This window comes from Salmo salar, chromosome ssa11 (genome assembly GCF_905237065.1).
Source record: "Salmo salar chromosome ssa11, Ssal_v3.1, whole genome shotgun sequence".
Classification (NCBI taxonomy): Eukaryota; Metazoa; Chordata; class Actinopteri; order Salmoniformes; family Salmonidae; genus Salmo; species Salmo salar.
Genome location: NC_059452.1, coordinates 110863236 through 110884205, shown reverse-complemented (window position 1 = coordinate 110884205; position 20970 = coordinate 110863236). Strand labels below are relative to the sequence as shown.

The 20970-nt window shown below is 40.3% G+C and overlaps 1 protein-coding gene across 1 annotated transcript in view; it reads right to left on the bottom strand.

Moving 5' to 3' along the window:
* Positions 1 to 906: 906 nt before the first annotated feature.
* The window catches only part of LOC106591959 (V-set and immunoglobulin domain-containing protein 10-like 2), a 36802-nt gene continuing 16738 nt past the window's right edge, over positions 907 to 20970 (bottom strand). The window contains exons 6-10 of the mRNA XM_045688925.1: positions 19514 to 19594; positions 19259 to 19432; positions 16948 to 17223; positions 1597 to 1741; positions 907 to 931 (exon numbers count right to left, since the gene is read on the bottom strand). Of these exons, the coding sequence (XP_045544881.1) occupies positions 907 to 931; positions 1597 to 1741; positions 16948 to 17223; positions 19259 to 19432; positions 19514 to 19594 (701 nt within the window). The remainder of the gene's footprint in view (positions 932 to 1596; positions 1742 to 16947; positions 17224 to 19258; positions 19433 to 19513; positions 19595 to 20970) is intronic.

The window sequence follows — 20970 nt, the reverse complement described above, 5'->3', positions numbered from 1 at the left end:
AAACTGCCATAAAAAAGCCAGACTATGGTTTGCAACTGCACATGGGGACAAAGATCGTACTTTTTGGAGAAATGTCCTCTGGTCTGATGAAACAAAAATAGAACTGTTTGGCCATAATGACCATCGTTATGTTTGGAGGAAAAAGGGGGACGCTTGCAAGCCGAAGACACCATCCCAACCGTGAAGCATGGGGGTGGCAGCATCATGTTGTGGGGGTGCTTTGCTGCAGGAGGGTCTGGTGCTCTTCACAATATTGATGGCATCATGAGGTAGGAAAATATGTGGATATATTGAAGCAACATCTCAAGACATCAGTCAGGAAGTTAAAGCTTGGTCGCAAATGGGTCTGCCAAATGAACAATGACCCCAAGCATACTTCCAAATTTGTGGCAAAATGGTTTAAGGACAACAAAGTCAAGGTATTGGAGTGCCATCACAAAGCCCTGACCTCACTCCTATAGAAAATGTGTGGGCAGAACTGAAAAAGCGTGTGCGAACAAGGAGGCCTACAAACCTGACTCAGTTACACCAGCTCTGTCAGGAGGAATGTGCCAAAATTCATTCAACTTATTGTGGGAAGCTTGTGGAAGGCTACCCAAAACGTTTGACCCAAGTTAAACAATTTAAAGGCTATGCTACCAAATACTAATTGAGTGTATGTAAACTTCTGACCCACTGGGAATGTGATGAAAGAAATAAAAGCTGAAATAAATCATTCTCTCTACTATTATTATGACATTTCAAATTTTTTAAATGAAGTGGTGATCCTAACTTACCTAAAACAGGGAATTTTTACTAGGATTAAATGTCAGGAATTGTGAAAAACTGAGTTTAAATGTATTTGGCTAAGGTGTATGTAAACTTCCGACTTCAACTGTACTTAAAGTCCCCAGGACATTTACAGTATTAGGCAAGACTGCCTTCTCGTCTTCTGCACCAGAGGCATGGAATAGTCTACAATCTAGATATATTAGTGCCAGTGAATTAATTTAAAATGTTGAATGCTTGTTTTATGCTGGATCATGTTGTTGTATTGTATTGTTGTATGTTTTAATTCTGTAATGTATTGATTGTTGCTGCCTTCTGGGCCAGGTCTCCCTTGAAAAAGAGACTCCGGGTCTCAATGGGCTTTTCCTGGTTAAATAAAGGTTAAATAAAATACAAATAAACAAATATAAGTGATTTTGTCCAAATACTTTTGGTCCCCTAAAAAGGTGGGGGATTATAAACAGTTCAAACTATTGGCATGAAAATACATTATTAAAGCTGACAGTTAAAGCTGCACTTTAACCGCATAGTTGTTGTAACATTTGAAATACAAAACAACAAAAAGTGTGTCACTGTCCAAATACTTTTGAACCTCACTGTAAAACGCTGATGCTCCAGTGCAGTGACATCTCTGACATCAGGTGGCGGCTATTGTGGTGGAACTGAATTGACTCTAGCCAAAAATGTGCAAGTGAAACGTGCATTTTGAAAACAAAACAAACAAATAATTATAAAATATAATGATTAAGGATGAGTGAGTGTGTGTGTGTGTGTGTGTGTGTGTGTGTGTGTGTGTGTGTGTGTGTGTGTGTATATGTTAAGGCATACCTGTTGTTGTAGAACCAGACATATTGACTGGGAGGGTTGGACTGGGCCTGGCAGAGCAGAGAGACCGTCTGTCTCTCCTGAGCAGAGTATCCTCTGTCTGTTACACTGTAGGGAGTCACGTCGATCTGGGGAATATCAGGACCGACTGGGGAGAGGACACACACACACTATGTTAAACACACAAACACACAACATTACACACACACTATGTTACATAGAAACACAATATGTAACACAAGCACTACTTTATACACAAACACATTATGCACACACTACATGTTACACACACACTATGTTATGCACACACACTACGTTGCACACACACACTACGTTAATGTTAGGTTCATTGTTCATTGAGTAGGCCGTCATTGTAAATAAGAATTTGTTCATAACTGACTTGCCTAGCTAAATAAAGGCAAAAAAATGTATAATAATAATAAGAAGAAATATCTAATTGTTAAGGTATTTGGTATTTTGGTATTTTTTTAGGATCCTCATTAGATGTTGCAAAAGCAGCAGCTACTCTTCTTGGGGTCCACACAGAACATGAATCATAATACAGAATGACATAATACAGAACATCAACAGACAAGAACAGCTCAAGGACAGAACTACATACATTTTTTTCAAAAGGCACACGTAGCCTACATATTAATGCATACACACAAACTTTTTAGGTCAAATAGGGGAGAGGCGTTGTGTAGTGTGAATGCTAACAGATGATGAAGAACTATGGGATTATAATGATGACACGCAAGTTTGTAATTTGAATTTAGTGGTCGTACATTGAGATTTGTGGTTGCAAGTACGGTTCTCAAATGTGTAATTTAATATGACAAGCTTGTATCATGATTGCGTGAAAGATTTAACAGTCGCAAAGTGGAACTTGAAGTGAAATTCTCACGCTCCAAAGAGAAAACAAGAACCTCACAGCCAAGGTAAAAATCCACGATTCCAACTTGGGTTGTCTACTCAGGGAAACCAGGGTGATGAAGGAGTCACTACCAGACATACAAAGTCGTAGCATGCGTGAAAATCCATTTTTTTCTGGGATTCCTGAGGACGCATCCAATAATCCAGAGGGCGCGATCAGAGAATTCATGCAATCCGCCTTGAAACTTCCTATAGAGACTAAACAAGGTGGCTTTCCACCGTGTACACAGACTTGGAGCTCGGAGCGACAAGACCAAGGGTCCCCGACCGATCATCACAACATTTGAACACTACCAACAAAAGGAGCTGATCAAAAGCAGAGGAAGGAGCTTAAAGGGACCAAATACAGGCTCAATGACCAATTTCCAAGGGAGATAAACAAACGTCGTAAGAGACTGTATCCTGTACAGAGGCAACAGAGGGAGAGGGGTAAGCGTGCCTTTCTCATTGTGGACAAACTCTTTATAGATGGACAGCTATTCCGAGACAGCTCCATAACACTGTGGCTGTACTAAATTCTACAGGGACTTCAGGTTACGGAAAAAAGAAGGTATGGGAACTGTAAAAATATCTGAACACTATGAAGTGGATATGAACATACACGTACTCAATTACATGCTTCCTTACACATACGGACTAATACATACACACCTGATCTCGCTCTCTTATCTCACTCTCTCTTTCTCTCATCTCTTCTCTCCCTCTCTCTCTATTGTCGAGAACTGTTTTATAATTTAATGTGTTTCTTGTTTGTCTATCTTTTTTATGTATTTGTCTACATGTTTATATATGTTTACAACAAGCAAGGGGAAGATATCAGAATAGGGGCATTGGGGAATAATAACATATTGTATGGAATACATTTGTACTGTAGTGAAGCCGTCTCCAGAGTAATGCAAGGTCTCTTTCATGATCATGTGAAACATCGATTGCTATGGAAATGCTGGGATGTGTTGTTCAATGATGTTAAAGGTAATTATGATGCAACTACGATGGTGATACGATATAGATTACAATTATGAATATTAAGGCTATACGCACTACATGTTACACACAGAGACACTCAACCATGCAAATTGGCAGAGTTATTATTTATTTGGACATCACACATTATAGTCTTACTCTTATACAGACATCGTACACACTCTCACTATACCACATCCAATATCATACACATCAACCTACTCAGATTTGTTACACATAATATCTTGTCTCAATCTTCTAACATCTGTGGCATTGGCTCACAGGCAAACAGGCAAGGGAATAAAACAAATATTACTAGAACCTATTTCTTGAATTCTAAATATCAGACATTTGAAAGCTCTAGTTTTGACCTTCATAATACCTCTGATGGCAGTAACTTAACAAGCACTAACTATGGTCAATTTAGACTGAGAATGGTATCTAGTTATGGTCAATTTAGACTGAGAATAGTATCTAGTTATGGTAAGGGGTGAAATAAGTATAGCCAGTTATAATTGTAACGGTTTAGCAGGTTATAAAAAAGATCAGTCTTTACATGGCTAAAAGAAAAGGAATATAACACATACTGTTTACAGGAAACTCACTCTACATCCTTAGATGAAGTTGCGTGGAAAAGGGAATGGTGTAGTGAAATAATTTTCTGTCATGGTGAAAGGAACTCAAAGGGTGTGATGATATTAATTAACAAAAATTTAGATCTGAATGTGCCAATAGTCAGGAATGATTCGCAAGGAAGGTGGATCCTTTTGAATATGAAAGTGGACGAAAAGAGATTTGACTCATTAATCTATATGGTCCAAATCAGGATGATCCACACTTCTTCAATGATCTAATCATTATGGTAGGAGACTATAACACAGTGTTAAGTACCTCAATGGACCGTAAAGGTAATCACTCTACAAACTATCATCACCATGCCCTTAAGGAAATCACAAATATTATGGACACATTAGAAATGGTGGATATTTGGAGACTAAAAAACCCCGACCTAGTGAGATATACATGGAGGAGACTTAATCAAGCTGGTCGTCTTGACTACTTTCTTGTCTCTTTCTCTCTTGCATCAAAGGTTAAACAAGTTTTAATAGGAGACAGAATGCGATCGGATCATCATCTAATTGGCATTCACATAACACTTATAGATTTTCCACATGGACGGGGATATTGGAAATTTAATCAAAGTTTACTGGAAGACAACTTATTTTTAACTAAGACAAAATAATTTATAACTGAATTTTTCCAGTATAATATAGGTTCAGCAAATCCCCTTATTGTTTGGGATACCTTTAAATGTACCTTCAGGGTTCATTCAATTCAATATTAATCAATAATAAAAAAGAAGTTTCTGGCTAAAGAGACAAGACTAACAAGGGAAATCCATGAACTAATAGTACAGGTAGACGGCAATAAAAAACGATACTACAGCGATACAAAATAAGTTAGAGGAGAAACAAAAAAAACTTGAGGAACTTATTCTAGAACCATCTAATGTAATCTATTACAAAAATAAAGCAAACTGGATGGAATATGGAGAAAAATACAAAAAATTCTTCCTGAATCTCCAATACAGATGTCAAGGCTGTGGGTAACTGGTGAAAGGAGTCAGGCGCAGGAGAGCTGAGATGCGTGGACAAGGTATTTAATACAAGATAACACCAGTATACACACAATACTATGGTGCGGGAAAAATATCGGTACCACGAAATAAACAGGCATAATCACAAAACCCGGTAACAATATACCAGCCGTCAGATACAGCCTTCACAATAAAACAAACATGCACACAAACATGGGGGAAACCAGAGGGTTAAATAATGAACATGTAATGATGGAATTGAAACCAGATGTGTAGAAAACAAAGACAAAACAAATGGAAAATTAAAAGTGGATCGGTGATGGCTAGAAGGGCGGTGACGTCGACCGCCGAACGCCGCTCGAACAAGGAGCGGGACCGACTCCAGCGGAAGTCGTGACAACAGGAACGCTAACAAAAATAATTTGCAGAAACTCGTTACTCAGTGGGTTTTGTCCAACATGTCTCCGGACCTACTCACTGCCACAGTCATACTCTGGACCTAGTTTTGTCCCGTGGAATAAATGTTGTGGATCTTGATGTTTTTCCTCATAATCCTGGACTATCGGACCACCATTTTATTACGTTTGCAATCGCAACAAATAATCTGCTCAGACCCCAACCAAGGAGCATTAAAAGGCGTGCTATAAATTCTCAGACAACCCAGAGATTCCTTGATGCCCTTCCAGACTCCCTCTGCCTACCCAAGGACGTCAGAGGACAAAAATCAGTTAACCACCTAACCGAGGAACTCAATTTAACCTTGCGCAATACCCTAGATGCAGTTGCACCCCTAAAAACTAAAAACATCTGTCATAAGAAACTAGCTCCCTGGTATACAGAAAATACACGAGCTCTGAAGCAAGCTTCCAGAAAATTGGAACGGAAATGGCGCCACACCAAACTGGAAGTCTTCCGACTAGCTTGGAAAGACAGTACCGTGCAGTATCGAAGAGCCCTCACTGCTGCTCGATCATCCTATTTTTCCAACTTAATTGAGGAAAATAAGAACAATCCGAAATTTATTTTTGATACTGTCGCAAATCTAACTAAAAAGCAGCCTTCGCAAATGGAGGATGGCTTTCACTTCAGCAGTAATACATTTATGAACTTCTTTGAGGAAAAGATCATGATCATTAGAAAGCAAATTACAGACTCCTCTTTAAATCTGGGTATTCCTCCAAAGCTCCATTGTCCTGAGTCTACACAACTCTGCCAGGACCTAGGATCAAGGGAGATACTAAAGTGTTTTAGGACTATATCTCTTGACACAATGATGAAAATAATCATGGCCTCCAAACCCTCAAGCTGCATACTGGACCCTATTCCAACTAAACTACTGAAAGAGCTGCTTCCTGTGCTTGGCCCTCCTATGTTGAACATAATAAACGGCTCTCTATCCACCGGATGTGTACCAAGCTCACTAAAAGTGGCAGTAATAAAGCCTCTCTTGAAAAAGCCGAATCTTGATCCAGAAATTATAAAAAACTAATCGGCCTATATCGAATCTTACATTCCTCTCAAAAATTTTTGAAACAGCTGTTGCACAGCAACTCACTGCCTTCCTGAAGACAAACAATGTATACGAAACGCTTCAGTCTGGTTTTAGACCCCATCATAGCACTGAGACTGCACTTGTGAATGTGGTAAATTACCTTTTAATGACGTCAGACCGAGGCTCTGCATCTGTCCTCGTGCTCCTAGATCTTAGTGCCGCTTTTGATACCATCGATCACCACATTCTTTTGGAGAAATTGGAAACCCAAATTGGTCTACATGGACAAGTTCTGGCCTGGTTTAGATCTTATCTGTCGGAAAGATATCAGTTTGTCTCTGTGAATGGTTTGTCCTCTGACAAATCAATTGTAAATTTCGGTGTTCCTCAAGGTTCCGTTTTAGGACCACTATTGTTTTCACTATATATTTTACCTCTTGGGGATGTCATTCGAAAACATAATGTTTAATTTCACTGCTATGCGGACGACACACTGCTGTACATTTCAATGAAACATGGTGAAGCCCCAAAATTGCCCTCGCTAGAAGCCTGTGTTTCAGACATAAAGAAGTGGATGGCTGCAAACTTTCTACTTTTAAACTCGGACAAAACAGAGATGCTTGTTCTAGGTCCCAAGAAACAAAGAGATATTCTGTTGAATCTGACAATTAATCTGGATGGTTGTACAGTCGTCTCAAATAAAACTGTGAAGGACCTTGGTGTTACTCTGGACCCTGATCTCTCTTTTTAACCTGTTAGGGCTAGGGGGCAGCATTGACACGGCTGGATAAAAAACATACCCGATTTAATCTGGTTACCACTCCTACTCAGTAACTAGAATATGCATATACTTATTACATATGGATAGAAAACACCCTAAATTTTCTAAAACTGTTTGAATGGTGTCTGTGAGTATAACAGAACTCAAATGGCAGGTCAAAACCTGAGAGATTCCTTTACAGGAAGTGGCCTGTCTGACCATTTCTTGAACTTGTTTTCCATCTCTATCATTTACTAAGGATCTCTGCTCTAACGTGACACTTCCCACGTCTTCCATAGGCTCTCAGAGCCCGGGAAAAAACAGAATGTCGTCATTCCAGCCCCAGGCTGAAACACATTATCGCCTTTCTCAAGTGGCCCATCAAGAGACACTAGCTTATGTGCGTGACCCCGACCGCCCCCGCCTTTGGGATTTTTTCCTCTGTTTGCCGAAAAGGAGATTCCCTGTCGGAATATTATCGCTTTTCTACGAGAAAAATGACGTAAAAATTGATTTTAAACAGCGGTTGACATGCTTCGACGTACGGTAATGGAATACTTTGAATTTTATTGTCAGGAATTGCGCCAAGCGCGACACTTCTTTACTATTTCGGATAGTGTCTGGAACGCACGAACAAAACGCCGCTATTCGGATATAACGATGGATTATTTTGGACCAAACCAACATTTGTTATTGAAGTAGCTGTCCTGGGTGTGTATTCTGACGAAGACAACAAAAGGTAATGAAATTTTTATAATAGTAAATATGATTATGGTGAGTGCTAAACTTGCTGGGTGTCTAAATAGCGAGCCCGTGATGCCTGGGCTATGTACTTAGAATATTGCAAAATGTGCTTTCACCAAAAAGCTATTTTAAAATCGGACATATCGAGTGCATAGAGGAGGTCTGTATCTATAATTCTTAAAATAATTGTTATGCTTTTTGTGAACGTTTATCGTGAGTAATTTAGTAAAATGTTAGCAAATTCCCCGGAAGTTTGCGGGGGGTATGCTAGTTCTGAACGTCACATGCTAATGTAAAAAGCTGGTTTTTGATATAAATATGAACTTGATTGAACAAAACATGCATGTATTGTATAACATAATGTCCTAGGGTTGTCATCTGATGAAGATCATCAAAGGTGAGTGCTGCATTTAGCTGTCTTCTGGGTTTTGGTGACATTATATGCTGGCTTGAAAAATGGGTGTCTGATTATTTCTGGCTTGGTACTCTGCTGACATAATCTAATGTTTTGCTTTCGTTGTAAAGCCTTTTTGAAATCGGACAGTGTGGTTAGATTAACGAGAGTCTTATCTTTAAATGGCTGTAAAATAGTCATATGTTTGAGAAATTGAAGTAATAGGATTTTTAAGGTTTTGAAAATCGCGCCACAGGCTGGCAGTGGCTGTTACGTAGGTGGGACGAATTCGTCCCGCCGGTCCCATAGAGGTTAAGAACATATCAAGACTGTTTCAAGGACAGCTTTTTTCCATCTACGTAACATTGCAAAAATCAGAAACTTTCTGTCCAAAAATGACGCAGAAAAATGTATCCATGCTTTTGTTACTTCTAGGCTGGACTACTGCAATGCTCTACTTTCCGGCTACCCGGATAAAGCACTAAACAAACTTCAGTTAGTGCTAAATACGGCTGCTAGAATCCTGACTAGAACCCAAAAATTTGATCATATTACTCCAGTGCTAGCCTCCTACCTATCTTTCCGATTTTGTCCTGCCGTACATACCTACACGTACGCTACGGTCACAAGACGCAGGCCTCCTAATTGTAACTAGAATTTCTAAGCAAACCGCTGGAGGTAGGGCTTTCTCCTATAGAGCTCCATTTTTATGGAATGGTCTGCCTACCAATGTGAGAGACGCAGACTCAGTCTCAACCTTTAAGTCTTTACTGAAGACTTATCTCTTCAGTAGGTCCTATGATTAAGTATAGTCTGGCCCAGGAGTGTGAAGGTGAACGGAAAGGCTGGAACAACGAACCGCCCTTGCTGTCTCTGCCTTGCCGGTTCCCCTCTTTCCACTGGGATACTCTGCCTCTAACCCTTTTACAGGGGCTGAGTCACTGGCTTACTGGTGTTCTTCCATGCCGTCCATGGGAGGGGTGCGTCACTATAGTGGGTTGAGTCACTGACGTGGTCTTCCTGTCTGGGTTGGCGCCCCCCCCCTTGGGTTGTGCCATGGCGGAGATCGTTGTGGGCTATACTCGGCCTTGTCTTAGGACGGTAAGTTGGTGGTTGGAGACATCCCTCTAGTGGTGTGGGGGCTGTGCTTTGGCAAAGTGGGTGGGGTTATATCCTGCCTGTTTGGCCCTGTCCGGGGTATCATCGGATGGGGCCACAGTGTCTTCTGATCCCTCCTGTCTCAGCCTCCAGTATTTATGCTGCAGTAGTTTATGTGTTGGGGGCTAGGGTCAGTCTGTTACATCTGGAGTATTTCTCTTGTCTTATCCGGTGTCCTGTGTGAATTTAAATATGCTCTCTCTAATTCTCTCTTTCTCTCTTTCTGTCTTTCTCTCGGAGGACCTGAGCCCTAGGACCATGCCTCAGGACTACCTGGTATGATGACTCCTTGCTGTCCCCAGTCCACCTGGCCGTGCTGCTGCTCCAGTTTCAGCTGTTCTGCCTGCGGCTATGGAACCCTGACCTGTTCACCGGACGTGCTTGTTGCACCCTCGACAACTACTATGATTATTATTATTTGACCATGCTGGTCATTTATGAACATTTTAACATCTTGACCATGTTCTGTTATGATATATACCCTGCACAGCCAGAAGAGGACTGGCCACCCCTCATAGCCTGGTTCCTCTCTAGGTTTCTTCCTAGGTTTTTGCCCTTTCTAGGGAGTTTTTCCTAGGGAGTTTTTCCTAGCCACCGTGCTTCTTTCACATGCATTGCTTGCTGTTTGGGGTTTTAGGCTGGGTTTCTGTACAGCACTTTGAGATATCAGCTGATGTACGAAGGGCTATATAAATAAATTTGATTTGATTTGATTTGATTTGAAGACGGAGTCATCTATGATTCTCCGGATGATATTTTAAAAGAAGAAGCTAATTATTTTAGGCAGATGTTCTCGTTTCCGTCTCATCCTCTCCCACTGAATGAAGATTATGGTAAGGAATTCTTTCCAAATAATACAAAAAAATAAAAATTAACAAATGTACAGAAAGATCAGCGCGAAGGCCAAATTACAGAGGAAGAACTTTTTGAGGCTATGAAATCCTTTCAGTCTGGAAAAACCCCAGGGCTTGATGGCATACCGGTAGAGGTATATCAAGTATTTTTGATATACTATAAACTCCATTGTTAGATTGTTTTAACTACTCCGATAGAAATGGTAGACTGTCAGGTACTCAGCAGGAAGGTCTGATTTCTCTATTATTAAAACAAGACCCAGATGGCAAATATAAAGACCCAGTCTATCTAAAAAACTGGAGGCCCCTTACACTTCAATGTTGTGATGCAAAAATACTAGCAAAATGCATAGCACTCAGAATTAAAAGGGTTTTACCAGGTACTGTTCATCCTGATCAGACAGGTTTTTTACATGGACGATACATTGGAGATAATATACGACAACTACTAGAAATAATAGAACATCATGAAACATATAAGAAGTCAGGAATGGTATTTATAGCGGAGTTTGAAAAGGCATTTGATAAAGTAAGCCTGGATTTTATTTATAAATGCCTGGATTTTTTCAATTTTGGTAATTCTCTAATAAAATGGGTAAAAATAATGGATAGCAACCCCAGGTGTAAAATAGTAAATAGCGGCTACTTGTCAGAGATTTGAATTGTTAAGAGGAGTTAAACAAGGGTGTTCGCTGTCACCATATCTATTCGTTATGGCCATCAAAATGTGAGCTATTAAAATCAGATCCAATAACAACATTAGAGGATTAGAAATCCAAGGCTGAAAAACAAAGGTGTCCATGTATGCCGATGACTCAAGTTTTATATTAGGTCTGCAAGCTAGATCCCTGCAATGTCTCATTAAAGATCTAGATAACTTTTCTGGACTCTCTGGACTAAAACCTAATTATGATAAGTGTACAATTTTACGTATTGGATCCTTAAAAAATAAATTACATTACCCTGCAGTTAACCTATAAAATGGGCTTATGGTGAAGTAGATATACTCGGTATTCATATCACAAAATCAGCGGAATCTGATTCTGGGTCGGTACCTAGATGAAACTTGACCCCCTGCGTTGTGTTTTCTCATGTTTTCTACGTGGAAAGTATTGGTGTGGATCACAGTAACGGACTTGTGACCTGTTGTGAAGATGTTCTATATGTTTTAGTGGGAAAGAAAGTGTAAATAAGCTCTCCACAATGAATTTCATTAGAAAACTTGTAACAATAGACAAGATCCTGCAACCATGGAGAGGTAAATACCTGTCTATCTATGGAAAAATTGCCCTGATTAACTCCTTAGTCATATCTCAGTTTACTCACTTACTTATGGCACTGCCTACTCCTGATGATTCGTTTTTCAAATCATATGAGCGAAAAATATTTAGCTTTATTTGGGATGCTAAACCAGACAAAATAAAACGTGCCTATATATACAATGAATATGAATTGGGTGGGTTGAGATTATTAAATATAAAAGCACTAAACCTCTCTCTAAAAGCTTCACTCATTCAAAAGTTGTATTTGAACCCTAAATGGTTCAAGTAGATTACTAAGAAAAGCTCATCCATTGTTTAAAAATGTCCGTTTTGCCTTTGTGCAGATTGCCATGTCTCATTTTTGATTAATTGAAAATAATACTTTTTTCAAAGTATCTCTCTTTTTCAAACAAGCATTGCATGGCTACAATTTCAATTTAATCCCCCTGAAAAGATAGAACAAATATTATGGCTGAACTCAAATGTGCTGGTTGATAACATACCTGTATTTATGGGAAAGATATTTGAAAAGGGTATTTTGCTTGTTGCACCCTCGACAACTACTATGATTATTATTATTTGACCATGCTGGTCATTTATGAACATTTTAACATTTTAACATCTTGACCATGTTCTGTTATAATATCCACCCTGCACAGCCAGAAGAGGACTGGCCACCCCTCATAGCCTGGTTCCTCTCTAGGTTTCTTCCTAGGTTTTTGGCCTTTCTAGGGAGTTTTTCCTAGCCACCGTGCTTCTTTCACATGCTTTGCTTGCTGTTTGGGGGTTTTAGGCTGGGTTTCTGTACAGCACTTTGAGATATCAGCTGATGTACGAAGGGCTATATAAAAATAAATTTGATTTGATTATTTTGTTCTTAAATTATATTGTCAATTGAAATAGTAGAGATATGTCCTTCATGGACTTATCAGAATTGTACGGAAAGGTCTGCTCAATCCAAGAGTACAACCAATTGATTACAGCATTACCCCCAAAATGGAGGAGGCGGGTGGCAGCAGGAGGAGGTAGGGAACTGGTCTGTCTGCCCAATATAAAGGATCAAAACTGGCAGAGGAATAAAAATAGCATAAATAGGAAAGTATACCAGTTTCATTTGAGGACCAGGATGTTGACAACTGTGCCATACAGATTGCAAAATAGTTGGGAAGAGATTTTTTATGTACCGATTCCATGGTACAGGGTGTAGGAGTTGATATATAAAACAACGCAAGATTCAAGACTTCGTGCTTTCAGCTAAAATTATTATATAGAATTCTTGCCACCAACAAACTGAATATTTGGGGCATAAAATCATCGAAGCTCTGCAGATTTTGTTGTGAGGATGCAGAATCAATAGACCATTTATTTTGGTATTGCCCTCAGGTAGCCTGTTTCTGGTCTCAGGTTCAGGAATGGCTGAAAATGCATAGCATTGATCTAAAATTGACCCTAGAAATAGTACTGTTAGGAGATCTGGAGACACCGGGTCAGTCAATTACTAATATACTTATACTCGTAGTAAAAGTATTTATCTTCAACACGCAATCTGTGGATTCTATTCGATTAGATAGATTGAAATTGTACATTAAACATCACAGCATAGTTGAAAGATATGTGTTCCGTAGAAACACGAAGGGGTGGCCAGCAGAGTTAGATGGGATGGGCTGAGGGAAGCTGAGGGTTGGGATGGGTTGAAACAGGAAGTGGGTGGCCAGCAGAGATAGATGGGATGGAGGGAAGCTGAGGGTTGGGATGGGTTGAAACAGGAAGTGGGTGGCCAGCAGAGATAGATGGGATGGGCTGATGGAAGCTGAGGGTTGGTATGTGGAATTGGAGACAAGTGGGAGTGGAGTTGCTGTGTGAGAGATAGAATGATGGTCAAATATAAAAGTAAAACTTTTTATTTTTTAAGTCAAAATAAATCATAATAAAAAGTACATTTGAATGACACTAAGTGACAGTGTTTTTACAACTAATGGCGGTTTGCCTGAGGCTATTGCCGTGCAGGTGTTTGTACACATGCATATATACACACTCTCATTCAAATAAACACATACAAGAACACACACATACATGGAACTTGTAATAGTGCCAGACATGCACACAAACATATACAGTTGGCATTGCTGTTATGATTTTAGTTGTTTTAAATGTATTATTATTTTGTTTTATTTTTATGTGTTGTTGTTTGCTGTTTTCTTCTGTCTTTTCCTTTTTTCTCTTTAGTTCATTCTCTTGGTTGTTGGTGCGTTGGGGGGTTCGTGGAGGAATGGAATTTATTTTTTATTTGATTTTTCTTCCTAGGAGGAATGTGGGAGGGGTCTCGAATGGTTGAGGGACAGCTATTGGGGAACTGTGGGGGGGGGGGTCTTGGAGGGTTCGGGTTCACGTTTTTTGTCCTGGTGGTAGATCGGTCAACATGCCCTTGAGCAGGGAATTGACCCTGTATGCTTCTGTGTGTTGCTCTGAATGGGAATCTGTTGGATGACTGGTATGATGTAGTTATTGAGCGGCTTCACTGCAAGTATATTGTATGTTGTGAATTATTACAAGTCAATTCATGAGTATGACTATTCTGCAGTGAATCAAAAAACACTTGCAGATTTTGAATCTGTGGGCGTACAGAGCTCTGTCACTGTTGTCACTTTACCAAGAGATTCGTAAACTTGTCTAAAGTTTTGTGAGTTTGTAGAAAGAGATTTGCAAGTAAAAAAAAATATTTGAACAGCTAAGGGCACAGGACAGTTTACTTCTGACTAAGCCTCAGCCGCCTAACCATTGGCTGGATTGTTCCGTCAATCAAATCTCAGGAAGTAGCTACCCACATGAGCAAGAGTGGATGAGGTAAATGAAAAGAAAAAATGATCTACTTGAAGGTAATCGTCTCATTTATCTATGTACATTTCAGATGAACTCCAGACCAGCTATTGCACTGACAACTCATGAGAGTTTCATCATAGCACTTGATGGTTTTTGCGACTGCACTTGAAGAAACTTTCAAAGTTCTTGAAATGTTCTGTATTGACTGACCTTAAGACACTAACAGCTTACAGACGGTAGGCAATTAAGGTCACAGTTATGAAAACTTAGGACACTAAAGAGGCCTTTCTACTAACTCTGAAAAACAACAAAAGAAAGATGCCCTGGGTCCCTGCTCATCTGCGTGAACGTGCCTTAGGCATGCTGCAAGGAGGCATGAGGACTGCAGATGTGGCCAGGGCAATAAATTGCAATGTCCGTACTGTGAGACGCCTAAGACAGCCCTACAGGGAGACAGGACGGACAGCTGATCGTCCTCGCAGTGGCAGGCCACGTGTAACAACACCTGCACAGGATCGGTACATCCGAACATCACACCTGTGGGACAGGAACAGGACAGAAACAACAACTGCCCGAGTTACACCAGGAACGCACAATCCCTCCATCAGTGCTCAGACTGTCCGCAATAGGCTGAGAGAGGCTGGAGTGAGGGCTTGTAGGCCTGTTGTAAGGCAGGTCCTCACCAGACATCACCGGCACATATGGGCACAAACCCACCGTCTCTGGACCAGACAGGACTGACAAAAAGTTATCTTCACTGATGAGTCAAAGTTTTGTCTCATCAGGGGTGATGGTCAAATTCGCGTTTATCGTCGAAGGAATGAGCATTATCCTGAGGCCTGTACTCTGGAGCGGGATCGATTTGGAGGTGGAGGGTCAGTCATGGTCTGGGGCGGTGTGTCACAGCATCATCGGACTGAGCTTGTTATTATTGCAGGTAATCTCAACGCTGTGTGTTACAGGGAAGACATCCTCCTCCCTCATGTGGTACCCTTCCTGCAGGCTCATCCTGACATGACCCTCCATCATGACAATGCCACCAGCCATACTGCTCGTTCTGTGCGTGATTTCCTGCAAGACAGGAATGTCAGTGTTCTGCCATGGTCAGGGAAAAGCCCGGATCTCAATCCCATTGAGCACGTCTGGGACCTGTTGGATCAGAGGGTGAGGGCTAGGGCCATTCCTCACAGAAATGTTTGGGAACTTGCAGGTGCCTTGGTGGAAGAGTGGGGTAAAATCTCACAGCAAGAACTGGCAAATCTGGTGCAGTCCATGAGGAGGAGATGCACTGCAGTAGTTAATGCAGCTGGTGGCCACACCAGATACTGACTGTTACTTTTGATTTGACCCCCCCTTTGTTCAAGGACACATTATTCCATTTTTGTTAGTCACATGTCTGTGGAACTTGTTCAGTTTATGTCTCAGTTGTTGAATCTTGTTATGTTCATACAATTTTTACACAAGTTAAGTTTGCTGAAAACAAACGCAGTTGACAGTGAGAGGGCGTTTATTTTTTTGCTGAGTTTATTACCTCGACTAACCGGTGCCCCCGCGCATTGACTCTGTACCGGTACCCCCTGTATATAGCCTCACTATTGTTATTTTACTGATGCTGTTTAATTACTTTTATTTTTTAAATCACACTTATTTTTTCTTAGAACTGCATTGTTGGTTAAGGGCTTGTAAGTAAGCATTTCACTTTAAGGTCTACACCTGCTGTATTCGGTGCATGTGACAAATTTAATTTGATTTGATATACATCAAACGCATGGTTTCAATAGGTTGGCCATTCCATTTACTTCGTTCCAGCCATAATTATGAGCCATACTCCCCTCAGCAGCCTCCACTGGTGTAGAGTTAGGGTGTAGTGTTCAGTGTGTATACTAACAAATTATGTTCAGCCAGATGGGTAAGAAGTAAAGGTTCAGCGTTAGAGGTAGTGTGTAGGGTTTAGGGTGTAGTTTTCAGTCTGTAGTGTGTATACTAACAGATGATGTCCAGCCAGATGGGTTAGAAGTTAGGGTTCATCATTAGAGGTAGTGTGTAGGGTTTAGGGTGTAGTGTTCAGTGTGTAGTGTGTATACTAACATATGATGTCCCTCCAGATGGGTTAGAAGTTAGGGTTCATCATTAGAGGTAGTGTGTAGGGTTTAGGGTGTAGTGTATATACTAACAGATGATGTCCAGCCAGATGGGTTAGAAGTTAGGGTTCATCATTAGAGGTAGTGTGTAGGGTTTAGGGTGTAGTGTTCAGTGTGTAGTGTGTATACTAACAGATGATGTCCAGCCAGATGGGTTAGAAGTTAGGGTTCATCATTAGAGGTAGTGTGTAGGGTTTAGGGTGTAGTGTTCAGTGTGTAGTGTGTATACTAACAGATGATGTCCAGCCAGATGCGGTCGGACCGTTCCTGGTTGACCTGGTTCCGGGCCACACAACGATACCAGCCTGTGTGGTTACGGTTGACTTCTGTCATGTTGAACACGCTGCTGTTGCCCTGGGAGACGGTGCTGACCAATCCACTGTATGTCTCATGCTCCCACAGGAAGTAAAGTGGCCCAGTACCATTCTCCAGGCCGCAGCGCAGCCACACTGAAGATCCCTCCGCAGGGGATGCATCACTCAGAAGAATATATGGCTTACTGACCGGGACTGCACACATGCAAATACGCAAATACACAAACACACACACACACACACACACACACACACACACACACACACACACACACACACACACACAAACAGTAATAAGATTAAGAACTTTATTGGTCAATTGCAGGTCCAACCGAATTTTGACTTCTGCTTTTAACGCAGCCCTTCTGAAAGACACACATACAGACATATACAGCTCTTGGAGAGTTGCGGGTGAGCTGTTGTTGTGGGGGGTTAAGTGTCTTGCTCAAGGGTACAATGGCAGGCAATGGCATCTTGTAGTAGTAATAATATAGCTTACCCAGTATAAGGGCTTAAAAAACATCTAATTGGTAGCACTTGTGCTCCCAACTAAATGTTAGGAGCACAACAAAACATTTAGGAGCACCAGAATATGTATTTTTTTTATTGACATAAGATATAGCCTATATTGTGCATATTCACCTTGATGCCTGGCAACAAGGCGGCATCCAATTTGTTGCGATTCTCTTCCTGCTTTCGGCCTATTCACATGTAAGCAAAACATTGGTTAATATGAATTACGCTTGTGAAAAGTATTAAATAATGTGCACATAACTTGAAAGATATGTTAGTTCTATGTTAAGAATAATTATTGAAAAAATGTAAACGTTTGTTTTCCCTTAGTAAAAGTACTCTGAAGGCGACACTAGTTAATGGTTAGCTTTCTCATGTTTTGAATAGGCCGGAAGGAGGAAAACAATCAAGTTCGATCAGGAACCGGGTGCAGTGGATTGGGCATCATAAGTTGAATATGAACTCTAGCTTCTATTGAAGCAAGCTATGCCCTAGAAACTTCTAGAAATAAACACACACACACACACACACACACACACACACACACACACACACACACACACACACACACACACACACACACACACACACACACACACACACACACACACACACACACACACACACACACACACACACACACACACACACACACACACACACACACACACACACACACACACACACACACACACACACACACACACAGGTAGTGAGAGAGTCAATCTGTCTTCATATACAGACACAATGCAATGTTGTAGTTAAACCTGTTATGGGGTGGCAGGTAGCCTAGTGGTTAGAGCGTTAACGTAATAACCGAAAGGTTGCAAGATCGAATCCCGAGCTGACAAGGTAAAAAATCTGTCATTCTGCCCCTGAACAAGGCAGTTAACCCACTGTTCCTAGGCTGTCATTGTAAATAAGAATTTGTTCTTAACTGACTTGTCTAGTTAAATAAAATTATAATGACATGTCTATTAGACTGTTAGTTAAACCCAGTACATGTCTATTAGACTGTTAGTTAAACCCAGTACATGTCTATTAATGTTAGTTAAACCCAGTACATGTCTATTAGACTGTTAGTTAAACCCAGTACATGTCTATTCATGCTAGTTAAACCCAGTACATGTCTATTAGACTGTTAGTTAAACCCAGTACATGTCTATTAGACTGTTAGTTAAACCCAGTACATGTCTATTAGACTGTTAGTTAAACCCAGTACATGTCTATTAGACTGTTAGTTAAACCCAGTACATGTCTATTACTGTTAGTTAAACCCAGTACATGTCTATTAGACTGTTAGTTAAACCCAGTACATGTCTATTACTGTTAGTTAAACCCAGTACATGACTATTATACTGTTAGTTAAACCCAGTACATGACTATTATACTGTTAGTTAAACCCAGTACATGACTATTAGACTGTTAGTTAAACCCAGTACATGTCTATTCATGTTAGTTAAACCCAGTACATGTCTATTATACTGTTAGTTAAACCCAGTACATGTCTATTAGACTGTTAGTTAAACCCAGTACATGTCTATTAGACTGTTAGTTAAACCCAGTACATGTCTACTAGACTGTTAGTTAAACCCAGTACATGTCTATTAGACTGTTAGTTAAACCCAGTACATGTCTATTATACTGTTAGTTAAACCCAGTACATGTCTATTATACTGTTAGTTAAACCCAGCGAAGTCCCACAGGGTCTCTTTACCAAGGCTGCAGGTCCTGGTGCGTGTGTCCAGGGGGTGTTTGGCGTAGCAGGTGTAGGCCTGTCCATTCTGGGTGGAGTTAGAACGAAGTACCAGGATCTTGGAGGTCTCCACTTCTTGGCCCCTCCCCTCTTCTTTAGGCACCTCCCACCACACCACAGCCCTGGGAGACCCACCTACAAGAACAGTATTATTATAATTATATGTATTGTTGTTGTGGTGGTGGTTGTTGTGGCTGTTACTGTTGTTGTAGTTACCTTCCCAGGAGCAGGACAGCAGCAGGTATTGGTTCTTACCGGTGGCATAAGCGGAACACACTGGCTCACCATAAGGAGACCCTGAGAGAGAGAGAGAGAGAGAGAGAGAGAGCGAGAGAGAGAGAGTGGTTAGCTTAGTGGTAATTGAACTAAATTAAGATCGAAGTAGTGTTTTCAGTACTTTTTTATCAATGTAGTGGTTTAGTTTTCTACAGAAACTACACACTGCTTTTTTTGCATAAATAAAATAAAATATGGGTGAAGAAGGAAAGAATTTAATTTGTTTGGCATTAGATCTGCCTAATTCTCCTTTGAAAGATTGTTTTGTGTTTAACACTAAAACCTCAATGGACCCCGATTCAGGCCAATGGCACGTCTTTATAATGTCAACATTCTAACAGTCTAATAAATACATTTCATAAATACTATCAGAAGTATAATGATTTGGATGTGTTTATGAAGCTCTTAGCTGACATTAGAGTATCAAATAATGATTTTTTCAGAGAACATATCATTACATTTCATTAGTTCATGTTCTGTAGACTATATGTACTTTAGACTATATGCACTGTAGACTATATGTACTGTAGGCTGCATGCACTGTAGACTATACGTACTTCAGACTATATGTACTGCATACTATATGTACCGCAGACTATATGTACTGTAGAATCTAAGTTCTGTAGACCATGAGTACTGTAGACTATATATATTGTAGACTGTATGTACTGTAGACTACATGTACTGTAGACTATATGTACTGTAGACTATATGTACTGCAGACTATATTTACTGTAGAATGTATGTACTGTAGACTATGTGTACTGTAGACTATATGTACTGTAGACTATATGTACTGCAGACTAAATGTACTGCAGACTATATGTACTGCAGACTGTATGTACTTTAGGATATATGTACTGTAGACTGTATGTACTGTAGACTGTATGTACTGTAGACTGTATGTACTGTGGACTATAAGTACTGCAGACTCTATGTACTGTAGACTATATTTACTGCAGACTGTATGTGAAAAATGAAAAACCAGTAAAACCACCACAGTACAAGAGTTAAATCCATCACAAAGGTATCCATTACAATATTGTTTTGGTTTGTCTTAAGAAAATGTATTTAAAATGAATGGAATAGTATATTTTACATTTATTATGTCACTAGTCCTTGCTTGAGCAATGTTGCCGCTGAGTGCCCATGTGCTGAACCCATGCGTGGACAGTGCGGTTATTGTTGGGAAAAGCAATATTTGGAAATATGATGCATCTCTTTTTGAGAGTTATTTGAAAAGGTAAGTGTCTTATAAACTGCTTAATCTGCTCTTTCTGATAACAAACAGAAATCAAAACATCTTAACTGGATGCAAATGAAGGAGGATTTGAAAAGTGGTTCTCCTTTCCTGCTTCTGTCAGTTCCAAGCTGCGCCACTCTCTTCATGTACAATT